The 18,701-nt window shown below is 32.8% G+C and overlaps 1 protein-coding gene across 2 annotated transcripts in view; it reads left to right on the top strand.

Moving 5' to 3' along the window:
* Nucleotides 1-18,701, top strand: part of LOC120363248 (protein eyes shut homolog) — a 177,674-nt gene that overhangs the window by 81,486 nt on the left and 77,487 nt on the right. For both annotated transcript variants that reach the window (XM_039467770.2, XM_039467769.2), the window contains one exon: nucleotides 17,258-17,451. In XM_039467770.2, coding sequence (XP_039323704.2) covers nucleotides 17,258-17,451 — 194 coding nt within the window. The remainder of the gene's footprint in view (nucleotides 1-17,257; nucleotides 17,452-18,701) is intronic.

Consider the following 18,701-nt stretch of genomic DNA (forward strand, 5'->3'; position numbering starts at 1 on the left):
ATTAGAAGTATATGATATTTCCTCTTGTTCCACAAGAACACATCACTTTGTGGGTCACACATTTTTATTTTAGCCACTCTGGCAATTAAATAGCAGCATTTTAAAATTTAATTTTATGTTTATTCATGATATTAAATGCTTTGCATGTTATTTGCTTTTTTATATGCAAATGGTCTATTTTTTTATTAAATTTATTTCATATTGAGTATGAATATGACTTATTCACAGATTTTGTAAAATTTTCAGTCTTAAAATGGATCCAATATAGTTGTATTGATTGCCACACGCCAATACTAATAAAATGTAATTGCTCATATTTCACTTTAATCAGTCTTCCATCTTTAATCAGTCGTGAGATTAGAATTAAATAATGTACATTATAAGATGTTTGTATCAAGTTACAGTGATTTCCTGAGATTAGATTGGAAGCTTTATTTATTTTCCATTCTCTAAAAATGTGCTACTCAGTATGGAACCACAAGCCATGTGAATATTGAGCACTTGAAATTTAGCTACTTCAAAGTTAAGTATGCTTAAAATAATAAGCATAAAATACAGACATGCATTGTTTTTTGTTTTTTGTTTTTTTGTTTTTTTTTTTGAGACAGAGTTTCACTCTTGTTACCCAGGCTGGAGTGCAATGGCACGATCTCGGCTCACCGCAACCTCTGCCTCCTGGGTTCAGGCAATTCTCCTGCCTTAGCCTCCTGAGTAGCTGGGATTACAGGCACGTGCCACCATGCCCAGCTAATTTTTTGTATTTTTAGTGGAGACGGGGTTTCACCATGTTGACCAGGATGGTCTTGACCTCTTGACCTTGTGATCCACCCACCTCGGCCTCCCAAAGTGCTGGGATTACAGGCTTGAGCCACCGCGCCCGGCCAGACATACATTGTTTTCTTCTGCCTTGCTGTAATGTGATTCACAGATATTTCAGTTTCTACACATTGAAAGATTGTGGCAACCTTGAGTCAAGCAGTCTATCAGCACTACTTTTTCTAATGCCATGTGCTCACTTCATGTCTCTGTCACATTTTGGTAATCCCCACAATATTTTAACATTTTCATTATTATATCTGCATCGGGCTCTGTGACCACTGATCTTTGATGTTACTATTATAATCATTGTGGAACACCACCAACTGCATCCATATAATAATGGCAAACTTAATACATAAATGTCCTGTGTGTTGTGATTGCTTTTGACAAACTATTCTGCTTTCTCTCCCACTCTTCTCATGTCTCTATATTCCCTGAAACACAACAATATTGAAACTAGACCAATTAATAGCACTAAAATGGCCTCTAAGTGTTTCACTGAAAGGGAAAGTCACACATCTGTCAATATAAATGAGAATCTAGAATTAAAGGTAGTAAGGAAGTCATGTGGAAAGCTCAGATAGGCTGGAAACTAGGCCTCGTGTTCCAGACAGTTAGCTAAGTTGTGAATGCAAAGGAAAAAGTCTTGAAGGAAATTAAGAGTGTCTACTATAGTAAATACATGAATGTTAAGAAACCTAAACAGCCTTATTGTTGATAAGAGGAAAGTTTTAGTGGTCTGAATAGAAGATCAAACCAGCCACAACACTTCCTTAAGCCAAAACCTAATCCAGAGCAAGACTCTAGGTCTCTTCAATCTACTAAGGCTGAGAGAGGTAAGGAAGGTATAGAAGAAAAAAAGTCTGAAGCTAGCAGGGATAGATTTATGAAGTTTATGGAAAGAAGCTGCTTCCATAACATAATAGTGCAATGTGAAGCAGGAATTCCTGATGTAGAAAGTGTGGTGAGTTATCCAGAAGATCCAGCTAAGAGCACTGATGAAGGTGGGTATACCAAACAATGTATTTTCAATGTGGAAAAACCAAAAAATAGCCTATTATCAGAAGATGTTGCCACCTCGGACTTCCGTAACTAGGGAGAAAAAGTCAATTCTGGCTTCAAACTTTCAAACAACAGACTGCTTCTCTTGCTAGGGGTTAATGAAGCTGGTGACTTTTAGCTGAAGCCAGTAATTCATTTTCCATTCCAAAAATCCTACGGTCCTAAAGAAAGATGTTACATTTACTCCGCCTGTCTTCTAGAAATGGATCAACAAAGCCTGAATGAACATACACCTGTTTACAGCATAGTTTAGTAAATATTTTAAGCCCACTATTGTGACCTACTACTCAGGAAAAATAATATATATTTCTTTCAAGATATTACTGCTCAGTGACAATGCAACTGATCACCCAAGAGAGCTGATGTAGTTAACAAGGAGATAAACGTTGTTTTCACGACTGCAAACACAGTACCTGTCTTGTAACCCATTGACAAAGGAGTATTTTTATTTTCAAGTCTTTTTATTTAAGAAGAAATATTTTTTTGTTATGCTGAAGTTACCATAGACAGTGTTTCTTCTGATGGATCTAGGCAAAATCAATTGAAAACTTTCTGGAAAGAATTCACCATTCTAGATACCATTAAGAATATTTGTGACTCATAAGAGGGTGTCAAAATATCAACAAAAACAGGAGTTTGGAAGTAGTTCATTCCAACCTTCATGGATGATTTTGAGTGGTTTAAAACATCGGTAGAAGAAACTGCAAATGTAGTGGAAATAGCAAGAGCACTAGAATGAAAAGTGGAGTGTAAAGAGGTGAATGAATTGCTGTTATTTCATGATAAAACTTTAATGGATGAAAATTGCTTCTTATGGATGAGCAAAAAAAAGTGGTTTCTTCATATGTAATCTTCTGGTGAGGATGCTGTGAACATTGTTGAAGTGACAACAAAATATTTAGATTACATAAACTCAGTTGATAAAAACAACTGCATGGTTTGAGAAGACCAACTTCAGTTTTGAAACAAATTCTACTGTTGGTAAAATGCTCTCAAATGGCATTGCATGCTACAGAGAAACCTTACATGAAATGAAGAGTCAGTTAATGGGGAAAACATCATTGTTGTCTTATGTTAAGAAATTATCACAGCTTCTCCAGTCTTTAGCAACCATCACCCTGATCCATCAGTGACCCTGAAAATTGAGAAAAGACCTTCCATCAGCAAAAATATTAGAACTTGCCCAAGCCAGAACCTAATCCAGAGCAAGACTCTAGCTCTCTTCAATCTATAAAGGCTGAGAGAGGTGAGGAAGGTATAGAAAAAAAGTCTGAAGCTAGCAGAAGTAGAATCATGAATGTTAGCGTTTTCTAGCAATAACTTATTTGCAAATTAAGGCATGTACATTGTTTTCCTCAGATATAAAGTTATTGCACACTTAATAGAGTATACTATAGTGTAAACATAACTTTCATTGCATTGGGAAGCCATAACATTTGTGTGACTTGCTTCAGGGTGATACGCACTTTGTTGTAGTTATCTGAAACCCTACTGCACTAGCTCCAAGATGTGCCTGTACACACTTTGCCACTTTGATTTTCAAAAAGTTAGCCTACATAAAATTTAAAATATAATGTTAATAATGTTTTATATTGATAATGTGTTAGAATTTTATTTTGGATATATTGAGGTACATTAAATGTTATTAAAAATCGATATTACTTGCTTTATTTTTAAAATGTGATGACTAGAAAATTTAAAATTGCATGTGAAATATCACATTTCTCTTGAATGGAGCTGTTCTAGAGCATAATGAACAAAATTGTACACATTTCACAGGTTTTAAAGAATCAAAATTTAGGCTTAACATGTTTTTGGAGATTAATTCTTTTTTTTGATAAATTTTATTTTATGTTATTGGGATATTCAACCATTATAAATTTATTTGTGTGAATTTTTGTATATGTTTAGATGTTGATGTTACTACACAGAATTGTTAATTATTCCCTTATATTTTCAATCTTTTAAATAATCAAATTATAAAATTTCTATTTTAATATTCTTAATGATGGGTAGATATGTTCTCTCACTATTTAAATAAGAACTACTAAAGGACTGATAGTTTTATTTGTTATTAAAGCTGCATGTTTGGGTTTATACATCCATAAGTTATAAATTCATATTTTACTCACCTTTCAGTAGCTCTAGTCCAGAAAAAAAAGTCTACTTTTGAACTTTTCTTTTGAATATTTATTCTTCATATCTGTGATTTTCTCTTTTTTCTCATCCTCATGGAGAAATGACTAAATTTGCCTGTTATTGGTTATTGAGGTGCTTTCAGCCAGAGATGAGGCAAGCCCCTGATCAAAGCTTTAAGCTTTGAGGAAACATGAAAATAAAATTAGATGTAGATAAGTTTCACTGTCCAACCTAATTGGAGTTCACTAATTGTGAGCTTGAGGCCACACTTTTAGTATTAATAACAGATCTTCTTTTTTTTATTATTTCTTCTAAAAAGATGGGATACATGTGCAGAACTTGCAGGTTTGTTACATAGGTGTATCTGTGTCATGGTGGTTTGCTGCACCTATTGACCCATCCTCTAAATACCCTCCCATGACCCCCACCCCCCGACAGTCCCTCGTGTGTGTTGTTCCCTTCTCAGTGTCCATGTGTTCTCAATGTTCAACTCCAACTTATGAGTGAGAACATGTAGTGTTTGGTTTTCTGTTCCTGTGTTAGTTAGCTGGGGATGATGGCCTCCAGCTTCATCCATGTCCCTGCAGAGGACATAATCTCATTTTTTATGGCTCCATAGTATTCTGTGTTATATAGGTACCAAATTTGCTTTATCCAGTCTATCAATGATGGGCATTTGGATTGGTTCCATGTTTTTGCTATTGTAAATAGTGCTGAAATAAACATACATGTGCCTGTGTCTCTATAGAATAATAGGAACACTTTTACACTGTTGGTAGGAATGTAAATTAGTTCAACCATTGTAGAGGACAGTATGGTGATTCCTCAAGGATCTGGAACCAGAAATACCATTTGACAAGTCTTCTCTGCATTACTTTTTGTTTACATCACTTTGTTTTGGTACTCAAAATTACTTTTTTAATTGGACATGGAGTTTCCCTACAAGGGATATTTGAATTTATTAAATAGGAACTTAGGCTGATATGTACACATAGTCTCATGTAGCATAACCTAAAATGGCACATGGATATGTAACATATGCATATTTTTCCAAAACTTATATCTCAAAATCTGATTTGAGTTCCACCACACCATTCTCATATTATAACCCAGTACTTCTGGGATCCCTCTTTATTTCAGTCTTCTGCTTCTTCAAATTAAGAGATGTGAATGGATTTATTTTAGGTGCCATATATATTTGTTTCCCATGTGCTTTTTGTTGGTGTTGTTCTGTGTATGATTTTCATGTTTTTAGGAATTTTCTTGAATCCAGTATTGCATTTTGGGCTTCTTACAGCCATTTCTCAAAATTTCTGATGCATAATGTAGAAATGGAATATTTCTAGACTGTCCTTCTTATGCCTCAGTTACTTCACCTCTAATAGGCATAATAATAATATCTACTTTATAAAAATTGCTGCATTATTACAAATAGAGGGTTTAAGCACTGTATGGTTTATTAAAGACATAGATGAAAAGCAATATAACAGTCATTCCTATGCATTTACGTGTAATCTATATTTTCATGCTACAGTGGTAGAGTAGAATAATTCAAGAGACTGGATGGCCCACAAAGTCCAAAATAATTACCATCTGCTTCTTTAGAGAAAATAAATTGGTGATCCATACAATAAAATAATATATTGGGTTTTCATCTCTTAACAGTAAGTTGTGTACAATAAATTACCAGGATTACAAGAATATAATCCTGGTAATTTAAGTGGAAGAGCTGAGTGGTAATAGCCACACATTAGAAACTTAGAAAAGTTAGTATTTTTAACTGCTAAAACTTCATATCATGCATGGCCAAAACTGAATTACCAACAAGAGAATAACTACTTAAATGGTATTTGTTAAGGTATGTTTACAATAAAAACTTAAAAATAGAATTTTTGTTTATCCGAAATGCTAAAATAGCAACTTTTTTTTTTTTTTTTTTTTTTTTTTTGAGACAGAGTTTCACTCTTGTTACCCAGGCTGGAGTGCAACGGCGCGATCTCGGCTCACCGCAACCTCCGCCTCCTGGGTTCAGGCAATTCTCCTGCCTCAGCCTCCTGAGTAGCTGGGATTACAGGCACGTGCCACCATGCCCAGCTAATTTTTTGTATTTTTAGTAGAGACGGGGTTTCACTATGTTGACCGGGATGGTCTCGATCTCTTGACCTCGTGATCCACCCGCCTGGCCTCCCAAAGTGCTGGGATTACAGGCTTGAGCCACCACACCCGGCCGTGCAACTTTTTATATAATTATTTTTACCTCAGATGGATACTCACTGAGTATTTCCATCAAATGTTCTTTCTTATTTTGGAGCAATTCTTTGTCTTGGCAAACTCTATAAGATGTAATCAAACATGGTAGCTGTCTTTCTTCAGTTTTCTTGTATTTACTGTTGCTAACACTTTTCAAGTCCTTGAACAGACCGCCTAGCAACCATTTCTTTCTCTCCCCATAGGAATGAAAGGCAAATTACCATCCTACTTGGTGATGTCTTTTTGTTGCCTATCCTTTGAGTATAACAGCTTCATTCTTACAGGGAAGTAGATTAAAACGAACTTGAGTGAATAAAATAACTAACTGCAGTGCATTATTTTACACAGAATTGCTTCAGAAATTTTTGACACTTCATTAGAGGACTGACCAAAAGGATTTACCGAAATTGTGATATAACAGTCTAAAATAATCTTTCATTCATTGTGATTTCTTTACAGCTATATGCACCTCGTCAGGATAGCAGAACTAGTTTGTTTTATAGAAGACCCATTGTGATTTCTGCTAAAATGAAAATTAGTTAGATAATTTTAATAGGATTGCTGCTTAAATATCTTACTTTAAATTATTTGGGTTATGTATGTATATTTGCACACATGTGTGTGTGAGATTGAGACTCTTTTGATATAAAAATAACTTACACTTAGAAAATTGTTTATCATGAACATCTTTTAATAAATGGTTGTTTATTTATTTATGCCACACTTACTATCACTATGAAAAAGGTACTGTACTGTTATAGCAAACTCACAGTGTATATTTTTTGAATTGAGATAAACTTTTAAGCATTCTGCTCCAAGAATATAGCCCTGTCTCATTTTTCAAATTGATTCTTTCTAGGATTCCAAATTCTCTTGGTTTTTCGTTCCCTTGAACGACAATGTTGATTGCGCCTTTACCATGCTTTCATTATTCTTCCTAAGTCCTTGTGATGCCTTTCCTTCTTGTGCAATTAAATTATATAGTCTGTCGTTACTACACTTGTTCCCATTCTTAATTTCTTGCTCCTCTCTGCTCACCTTGTAACCCACTGCAAAATTATAAACCTGTTAAATTTATGTTTGCTTATTAACTTGTTTGCAGTAAAACATATGTGGAACCATGCTACCTGGTCTCATATATTCACTAATTTCAAGGAGTTCATAAACACTGCCCATAAATGTTGGGAGGTTTTTCTAATATGTACATTTTTTTCTCTCAATATTCTAGGCAACCATTTCTTATATCTCTTCCTTACTCAAACTTTCACCCCTTTCATGATATGTCATTTTTGTCTTGCCTCCTATTTTAGTAAACAGCAGAAACAACCAGAAGATGAGGTCTCCAGGCTCTACCTAGATGCCACCAGTTAACTTGATTCTTTGCCCATCTGTTTTTGTCTTTTCTCCTGTTATATTGATGTCTCTTACCTTACGTTAATCCCCCTACCTGTGGGCAGGATTCCTTGTGTCATTCTACCCTATTTGTAGACATTAATCTGGAATATGTCCCCTTTCTTGCCTTCATGATCAATTTTCTTTGTCTCATCAATCATCCCGTCTGTTCACAAACATGATCTGACAACCTGTAAGACTTCCTTAGTTGCTACTTCATACCACTGTACTTCATAAAACTCAAAAGAGATATCTGGACCAATGCTTCACAAACTGTTATTTACATATGAATCATTTGGGAATCTTGGTTAAATAAGATTCTTCTTCAGTGGGTCTGGAGTGCATTTCTAATGAGATACCAGGTAAAATCTTGATTCTATTGGTTCACAGATCATCCTCTGAACAGCAGGGAGTAATATATTGCCTCTTTCCATTTTTACTGTCCTCATTTCCTCTTCCGCTATACCGTAGAAACAGTTCTCCTGGTGTTTATTAAGTCCCCATAGCTAAACTTAATCTTTAACTCATTCAGCCTAATTCTTCGTCTTTTATAAGCCATTAGTGGTATTTGACATATCTTGTATTTTTGAAACATCACACTCTTGCTTCTCCTATGTCCCCCCTTTATTGGTTGCTCTTTCTTAGTAACTTTTTATGTACCTTCCCATCTTTATATTTACGGTACATTGAAGTGCACATGAGATTTAAATATCAAAGCTGTCATCTCTCTTTTGATTTTTTTCCCTGGAGGATCGTAATTGCTCTCTTGGCTTTAAATACTATCCACATACAAGCAAATCTCAAATGCATATCTTCAGTTCAAACCTCACCATTAAAACTTGAGATCACTGTAATTAACTGCCTAAAAACCAACATCACTTGGATGTGTAATAAGTATCTTGATATCAACATATCTAAAAGTGATTCTGATTTCTTCACTCAAATTCTTATTTCCTATCTTAGAAAAGACAAATCCTTTCTTTCTGATTACTTGCATTAAATGAAACACACAGATACACACACAAACACACACACACACACACACATAGAGAGAGAGAGAGAGAGAGAGAGAGAGAGAGAGATTAAGTCTTCCTTTACCCTTTCCATCTTAAATCCAACAGCAAACCTAGCCAATTCTACTTTCAAAATATATTTAGAGCTTGAGGTTTTCTCACTGTCTCCTTCACTAGCATCCTAATCCAGTCTCCATAATTCCATTACTTAAATACTACAATAGTCTAAACTCTTGTCTCTCTGCTTTTCTTCTTGGACATTTCCAGGCTACTTGTAAAGAAATATTTTGAAAATGTAAAATCATGCCACTATTTAGAACAAAATGCTCCACAATTTTTCCATAGAATCTAAAAGCAGTAAATGCCAGAATTCCTGAAATAGATTATTACATCCTCCTCTGAGCTCATCTCTGTACCCATCCACCTCCTGACTCAGTCTCTTAGCTTTCGCCTGCTTCTTGAATACCCAAGCATGTACTCAACTCCAAGTCTTTACATTTGCTGTTTTCTCCTTTGATATGCTGTTTGTTTATTTATTTACTTGTTTGTTCAGCAAGTATTTATTGAGAATCTATTGTGGGGTAGCAGGGTTTTATTTGCTTGTGATAAATCAGCCAACAAAACAAATAGAATTACCTGCCAAGGTAGAGCTTATATTTGAATGAAGGCAACAAATTATAGACATAAATCCTCATATAATATATTGTTTTGGAACATAATCTGAGCTGAAAAATGCAAATACAGCAAGATGAGGGAAGCTGGTGTTCAAATTATTCTTAACCAAGGTATCCACAGCACTCATTTCTTTATTTCCATAAATCTCAGGTATTCCTTCCATCCTTGAGGCCTTCTTTGACCATGCTACAAAATGTGCCCCTTCTCTTCAGAACTCTTTTTCTTAGAAATCCTTTTATTGGTTTATTTAACTTCATGACATTTACTATCAGTAAACATACTATATACTTATTTGATTATATGTATTTTAAATGTGTTCTATTTCCTTTTAAAGTCATGACTTCGTGAGATCAAAATCTATTTTGTATATTGCTATAATCAAGTTTGTAGAGCATTTCTTGACACATAATCAATTCAATAGATACATTATTCTAAATTAAAGTATTTAATTGCTTCATAGATGTGATGAAGAGTATTTTGAGTAAGTCTGCTATCTTAATTAATTTGGCATCTAAGAATATATGATTATTTTCTTTTTATCAAATATCCCATTAAAATAAACAAATATGATTGAGCATAACATGGAGACCATTATCACCCTTTTTATTCAGTAATTCTGTGAAAATTGAGAAGTGATAGGATCAAGCAAATTAAAAAGCCAAGGCATAGGAAATCACAATTTAAAATATGCACAAAAAAATGCTTTCACCTCAGAAAAAGCAGTTCTTCCTATTTTGAAATCTTGTGGTCAGACTTATGAGAATGAATCACTACAAGAGCTCTTAGATATGGCACTAAGCACAGTTAATAAAAGAAATGAAAGAAATAAATCAGAGTTGATAAAAATAATTTTTTTTTAGAAATAACCTGTTAAGAAGATTAAAAGACAAACTACAGACTTGCAAACCTCATGTGTGACAAAGGAGTCATAAATAGATGACAGAAAGGCATCTGAAAACTCAGTACTACAAAAATCCAAAAATTTTGATAAATAATAGACAAAAAAATACAAGGAGAAAATTCACTGAAGAAGCTATAAGGATAGCAAATAAGTACATGAAAAGATGTTCAGTGTCACTGACCATGAGATAAATGCAAATTGAGGCTACAATAATATGTTGCTACACACCTATTAAAATGCTGAAATAAAAAAAACTAATGATAACACCAAATGCTGATGCATATGAGGAGTAACTAAATATCTTATACATTGGTGGGGGAAATGTAAACTAGTGCAGCCACTCTGGAAAACAATTTGACAGTTTCTTTAAAAGCTATACATGCCCTAACCATATGACCCAGAAAATCCTAGTAGAATAAAAATTTACTTTCACACTAGCTTCTGTGTTAATATTCCTGGTAGCTTTATTTGTGTCTTAGTCAGTTTAGGCTACTGTAACAAATTAACACAAATTAAATGGCTTAAACATTTATTTCTCACAGTCCTGGAGACTGGGCAATAGAGATCAAGGTTCCAGAAGATCTGTTTCCTGATAAAGCCTACTTCCTGGTTTGTAAATAGCTGTCTTTTGTTGTATCCTCACATGGTAAAGAGCTAAGAGAGGGAGAACAAGCTATTTGATTCTTATAAGGGTACTAATCCTATACATGAGAGTTCCACTGTCATAATCTAATTATGTCCCAAAATCCCCACTCCAAGTCTATTAGAGACTTAGATTTCAACATAATATGTGGAGGATACAAACATTCAGTCCATAAAAATTTGTAATAGTGAAAAACTGGAAAATATAAAAGTGTCCTACAATAAGTATATGGTTAAACAAACTATGGTACATTCATACCGGAAACTACTATTCATCAATTATTGAAAAAAAAGGATCCATTGGTGCATGCAAGAGCTTTAATGTATCTCAAGGGCATATAGTAAGAGGGGAAAAAAGACAATTTCAAAAAGTTACATATTGTGTAGTTTCATTTAAAGAACATTCTCAAAAGAGTTAAACTATAGCGATGGAGAAAATTGATGGTTGTCAGTGATTAGGAAATGGTAGAGGGCAGAGAAGTAAGACTATAATGGGATAGCATGAGGGAGATCTTTGTAATCATGGAATGGTTCATATTTTTACAGTAGTGATTACCTGAATCTATGAATGTGATCAAATGACATAGAATTATACCCAAACATTATGCTAATGCCAATTTTCTAGTTTGATATAGTATTATAGTTATGCAAGATGTAAACATACCAAGGACTTCCTGGTATTATCTTTGCAATTTTCTATGAATCTATTACTATTTCAAAATAAAATGTGAAAAATCACACATTTCACTGTTTACTATTTTACCCAGTGGATTAGTTTGGAAACTGCCCTGACAAATATATATACATGATATATGTATACATTGGGAGAATTTTGTTTGTTTGTAGAAGAAGCCAAATAAATTGTATTTGTTTGTGTATATTTTTATATTCAACATCTGATGTTGAACAGCATAACGTTTTATCTGAAAATAGAAATATTGGTCTAGTACTAACAATGAAATGGTATTTGAGACTTCTAGTTTTTTTGTACGGAATTAATCTGGGCATGTGTTGATGTGAAAACACCATGGAATTATTATGGGATTAGGTGGTGTGCACATTCTTTATTGTCAGCCTTCCATTAATTAACAAGATGTGTGACATGGCAAATTGCTTAACCTCTAGAAAAATTAGTTTCCTTTAAATAAAAGAAAATGAAAACATAAAACTCATTTATTTTACTTAACATCATATCCTCCATATACATCCTTGTCACGAATAGCAGGATTTCATTCTTTTACATGGCTGAACAGTATAGTATTATGTATGTATTTTACATTTTCTTTATCCTTTCGTCCATTGTTGAACACTTAGGTTGATTCCAATTTTTTGGCCTATTGTAAATCATGCTGCAATAAACAAGGGGTACAAATATCTCTTTGGTGCACTGACTTCAGTTCCTTTTGGAGATGTGCATTATGTTATCTGAAATGGGCCAGACACAGAAACACAAATACTGCATGACCTCACTCATAAGTGAAATTTTTAAAAAGGCTAATATCATAGAAGTAGATAGTAGAACAGTGGTTACTAGAGACTGGGAAGGGGAGGGAAGAGAAAAAATGGGTAGAAGTTGGTCAACAGGTCCAAAGTTACAATGAAATAAGAAGAAGGTGTTTTGCTGCTTTATTGCATAATAGAGTGACGATGCTTAAGAAGTAAGGTGCTATATATTATAAAATTGCTAGAAGAGATGATTTTGAATGTTCTTGCCACAAAGAAATAATAAAGGCATGAGGTTGTAGATATACTAACTACCGCAATTATATCATTTTACAATACAGATATGTTTCAAAATGTCAAATTATACTCAGTAAATATGTACCATTATAACGTGTCAACTAAAACAAAACCGGTTAATAATAGACCTTTATAAATTTCAGGTTTGTTAAGAATTTTATCAAATCTTTATGGATGTAAGTACTATAGAAATGCCAAGAATTGCTTACTTATAAGGTAGTATCATACAAACAATTTTCACTATAATTTTAAGTAATATTTATGTCTAATTAAGTACCATTAAATATCTAATTAAATATCAATATTTGATTATTTTAAGGGAAAGCATTATGTTAATGTATCATAACATGGAGAAATATATATTTACTCTGATCAAAATAAATACTTATATTAATAAACATCCACAAATTAAAGGTTGAGTTGTTTTCAAATAATAGTGTCAGTGGTGTGGTCGCTGAACATTTTATACTACCTTTATGCCTTTCTGTTTTAGAAACTGACACACAATACAAAATGTAAATAAATGAATATTGTATTATCTAAGAAATGTTTCCTGGCTAGTAAGTTGTCACTATGTAACTTAACATTTTGTAGATAAGTATTTCTTGATGCTTCTGTTCACATAGTAATAAATGAGTTTGATATAAGACATTTTTTCAATAGATATGTTGCTTACTAATATGCCTTGTCCTATATAGAGATTGGATAAAAATGCTTTTAAGTTTGAAATATAAATACCTTAATTTTTGAAGTCCAAGTATATCACTTTTAGCTGGGAGTCAAATAGCTCCCTTTTTAGTTTTTTCTAACAGTTTTTTCAATTGTCCAAAGCCTTTCTCAAGGTAAGAGGAATAAAAGAGTAAATTGTGCTATCAAAATCTAAGAAGTCACAGGAATGGCAAGACCTGTCAGCCTACTATTGCAGTTAACGTTTTAATGCCCCTGTGTTGTGCCTAATGATAACATGCTGAACAGATTGGCAAGTGTTTTTTAACTGTGAAGTGAAACATCTGCTGATCCCGATTCTGTAAAAGCTGCAGTGGTTCCCTCAGGCTTGAGCCTTAATATTCCTAGTTTGTTAATTCCATTCACATGATCTTAGTAGAGCAGAGACTGGAGGGAGGCTAGTGACTTGCCTAGGAAGTAAAGTTAAAGGAGGCACTTGCTTTCACATTTCTTCAAGTCCCAAACCTCACTGTAGAACTGTGCTGTTGATAGACAGTGTATACACAAATAGGCATGGCAAGAAAATTTGTCTTAATAAATATAAAGGAATACAAATCATCATATACGTTCCTCAACCCTTACAAAACTAAATTAGAAAGCAACAACAGAATTGTTTGTGGAAATACCCACATATCTGGAAATTATTATAAAGAACAAATTTCTGAAATAACCTGAGAATAAAGAAGAAAAAATTACTATGGGACCATATGAAAAATTATGAACTGTAGCTAAAGCAGTGCTTAGAGGGGAGTTTATGGTTCTAAGTTTCTACATCAGAAAAAGAACTCTCCGATCAATATTTTTAGCTTCAACCTTAAACAAATGGGAAAAAGAACACATTAAATGCAAAGCATACAAACAAAAGAGAATAGTTTGCACAGAAATCATTAAAACTTCTTAGAGAAAATCAATGAAACAAAAAATTGATTTTTGAGAAAAACAAAATGGACAAATCTTTAGTCAGAATGAACAAGGAAAAAATACAAGGAAAGACACAAGTAAATAAAACCTGCATTGAAAGTGGGGACTCATTAATGACCACTCAAAATTTAAAAGGTTATTAAGAGGTATTATGAACAAAATTAGACTGACAAATGTGACCACTTAGATGAAATAAATAAATTCCTAAACATATATAAATTACCAGCAGTACCTCAGGAAGAAATACAAAGTCTGTATAGATCTGCCAAATACTTAAGAAATTAGTACCTATCTTCACCAACTGGCACTAATCTCTTTTAAAAAGAAAAATGGAAAAAAACAAGAGAAAGAAACACTTCTGAAGTCATGTTATCAAGCCACTATTATTACCCTCATACCAAAACCAAAGGCAAAGCTGCCACAAGAAAACTATCAATATCACTTGTGAATAAAGATAAAAAAACTCCACCAAAATATAAACAAATTGAATCCAATAACATAAAAATATTTTTTCTGTTCTGATAAAGAACAGTTTTTCCCAGGAATTCAAGATAAGTTTAATATCTGAAAATCAATTAATGTAATATACCATATTAATATAATAAAGGACAATGCCTATATAATCATCTCAATAGTTGCAGGAAAAGCATATCACAAAATCTAACACCCATTCATTATAAAGACTCTCAACAAATTAGATAGAGAAAAACAATCTCTCAGCCTGATAAAAAGCATCTATGACAAATGTCCAGGGAACATCATACTAAAGCTTTTCCCTGAAGGATTGGAAACAAGACAATGATATCTACTTTTACCATTTCTATTTAATATTGGGACATAGGTCCTAGACTATTTGCTAAACACACACAGACACACACACACACACACACACACACACACACACACACACATAAAGACACATTGGTTAAAAGGAAAGCGGTAAAACTGTCTTTATTTACAAATGACATGATCTAATATGTAAAAAACCCTAAGGAATCCTCAAAATATATACTAGCACTACTAACTGGGTTTATAAAGTTTTCAGGCTGCAAGTTAAAATACACAAGTCATTTGCATTTCTATATATTAAAAACAGTATTTCAAAAATAAATTTAAGAAAGCAATTCTAGTTACAAGAGCAACAAAATGCTTAGATAAAAATTTAAAAATTAATGCAAAACCTTAACTTAAAGCTACACAGCAATGCTCAGAGAAATGCAAGAAAAGCCAAAGAAATGAAGATCTATTGCATATTCATTGACTGGAATTCAATCTTGCTAGGATTAAAATTTTTTCCAACTTTATCTATTGATTTAATGAAATGCCTAATAATAGTCCAGCAGGCTTTTGTGTAGAAATTGATGAGCTCATAGAAAAATGTATGTGAAACTGCAAAAAGAATCCATAAAGTAGCAAAATGATTTTTGGAAAAAAAGAAGGAAAGGTGGAATGACTACCCAATTTCAAAACCTACCATTTAGCTATATGCATTATGTGTTTGTCTGATCAGAGGGTTATTGCACATAAAAACGCACGTAAGTCAGGAAAAAATAATTGACAGCCAGAAATCAACTTTCATATTTATCATAGGTGAGATTAACAGTCATTATAAAATTAAACAAATGAGGGAAGGAGAGTCTTAAAAGAAAAAAAATGTTGTAACATTTGTAAATGTATATGTGAAACATGTAAGTTAAATCATTATCCTACACCATATTTAAAAAAACTCAAATGAATTAGGAATCTAAATGTAAGAGCTAAAATTATAAAAACATCTAATAAAATATATTAACATGTCTTCATGATCTTGGGTTAGGTAAAGAATTATTAGATACCAGTTATATGACACCAAAATATATAATATAAAAATGACAAAATGGACTCAATCAAATAAAGGAAAAGTTGATAAACTGGAGTTTATAAAAGAAAAACTTTTGCTATCCAAATGTCAACAAGTGAGAAAATGGGAAGGCTAGGCAAGGAGAAAATATTTTCAAGTCATATATATTATAAAGGACTTTTATCCGTTATATACCAATAACCCACTAAAAGAATGCTCTCAATCATGAGAAAGCTAATAACACAATTAGAAAATAGTTAATATATTTAAAGACATTTCATTTAAGGAGATACATAAATGATTAATACACATATAAGAAGGTGCTCAAAATAATTAGTCATTAGGAAATGAAAATTGAATCCACAGTGAGATACCATTTATACATTCACTAGAATGACTATTATAAAGAAGACACACCATATCAAATGTTGGCAAGAATGTGGAGAAACAGAAATCTGACACATTGCTGGTGGGAATGTTAACATGGCACAGCTACTTTGGAAAACAGTTTAGCAGTTTCCTAAAATGTTAAACATAAATTTTCCATAAAACCCAGCAATTCTACTCCTGGGAATCTGTTCAAGAAATATAAAAATGTATATTCCCTCAAATAATTGTATATGAATTCATGATTCATGAGAAACAAAAGTGAAAACAGATGTCCACCAAAGGACGAATGCATTAACAAAACGTTATATATATTGTGAATTACTCTTTACCAAGTACTGTTACATGATGCAACATGAAAATTCTTTAAAAACATTGCTATTCAAAAGAAGCCAATCACAAAAGACTGCATACTCCATGACACCTTTCTAATGAAATGCCTGGAACTGGACTCAGGAACAAAGACTGACTACAAAAGAGCTCTTCTTTGGGTAATGGAATTGTGCTAAAACTGGATTGTGATGATGCTTGAGTAGCTCTCTACATTTGCAAAGTTATTGAATTGTAGAATTGTAGTGAATGAATTTTATAATATATAACTTACACTGCAATATATTTGTTAAAGAAAAAAATTCATAAACTCTAGAGAAATGTTCTGGAATGAGTTTTACTACATATGTATGTTCATTTTGTCTTTCCTTCCTTCCTTTTCTTTTTTTTTTTTTCTTTCTGGTGTATGATTTTTTTAAGGTCCATTTTGTGAGGTGTCAACAAAACCTTGTGTTTCTCTGCTTTGCTGGAAAAGAGGCATTTGCCCAAATAGCAGCTCTGCTTACACTTGTGAATGCCCAAAAGGATCACCCAGTCAAAATGATGAAACTGATGTCAATGAGTGTTCATTAATACCATGTCAGAATGGCACTGACTGCATCAAAATATCAAATGTAAGTTTCAATCTAAAATAAAAATGAGTAGTTTTCAGGGTTTTTTTTTACTATTAGCAAGCAATTTGAAAAGAATAATCAAAGTTCTTATTAAGATAGTTTATTTTTTTTTTATTATACTTTAACTTCTGGGTACATGTGCAGATCTGGCAGGATTGTAACATAGGTATACACATGCCATGGTGGTTTGCTATCTCCATCCCCCTGTCACCTGCATTAGCCGTTTCTCCAAATGTTATTTTCTGTAATTTCCCTACCCCCTGCTATCCTTCCCCTAGCCCCTCACCCCCAACAGACCCCAATGTGTGATATTCCCCTCCTTGTGTCCATGTGATCTCAGTGTTCAACACTCACTTATAGGTAAGAACATGCGATGTTTGATTTTCTGTTTTTGTGTCAGTTTGCTGAGAATGATGGTTTCCAGCTTCATCCATGTCCCTGCAAAGGACATGATCTCATTTTTTTATGTCTATATAGTATTCCATGGTGTGTATGTGCCACATTTTCTTTATCCAGCCTGTCATTGATGGACACTTGGGTTGGTTTCAAGTCTTTGCTATTGTAAACAACATAAATAATCAAAGTTCTTATTAAGAGAGTTTAATTTTTAAACTCAGAAAAAAAATGTAAGAAATATCGACTTATTTTAATTTTTCCTATTTATGTAAAAAATTTGCTCTTCCATCATTATTCTCCCTTTTAAAATAATATAAATTTGTACTCTCTTCATTTTTACTTATTGCTTCAATTTTTTTATCTTTTAGTTATTTAATATGGTTTAACTTTTCCACTTAACATTTAAATAAATAAGAGTAGGAAAATAATTTGTTAGCTTTTTTGATGAATTACTATCTTTTCATTTTAGATTCACATTTGTTACTAACTCTTTAAAGAACTTTGTTTATTTTTCCAACCTCCTAAAATTTTTGTTACTAACACTCTGAAATTTTTTCCCTGGAGAACTGTCCATTTTATTTAAAAAGTTGCTGAACTTTTGTTGAGAATAATTAATTAAATTATATAGAGCATAATATATAGATAAAAGCTTATAGAATAACATTTTTTACTGCACAGGAAATTTCTTCTACAATTTTTTCTACAATTCTAAAATGGTAACAAATTCAAAGATTTGTTAACAATGTACAATAGATCCTAATATTGGGATATACCAGGACAAAGAGTAATAATACTTGTTTTGTCTACAAATCAGAAAACTATTATTGTAGTAGGCAGACTATGCCCCTCATCCT

This window comes from Saimiri boliviensis, chromosome 4 (genome assembly GCF_048565385.1).
Source record: "Saimiri boliviensis isolate mSaiBol1 chromosome 4, mSaiBol1.pri, whole genome shotgun sequence".
NCBI classification, from domain to species: Eukaryota; Metazoa; Chordata; class Mammalia; order Primates; family Cebidae; genus Saimiri; species Saimiri boliviensis.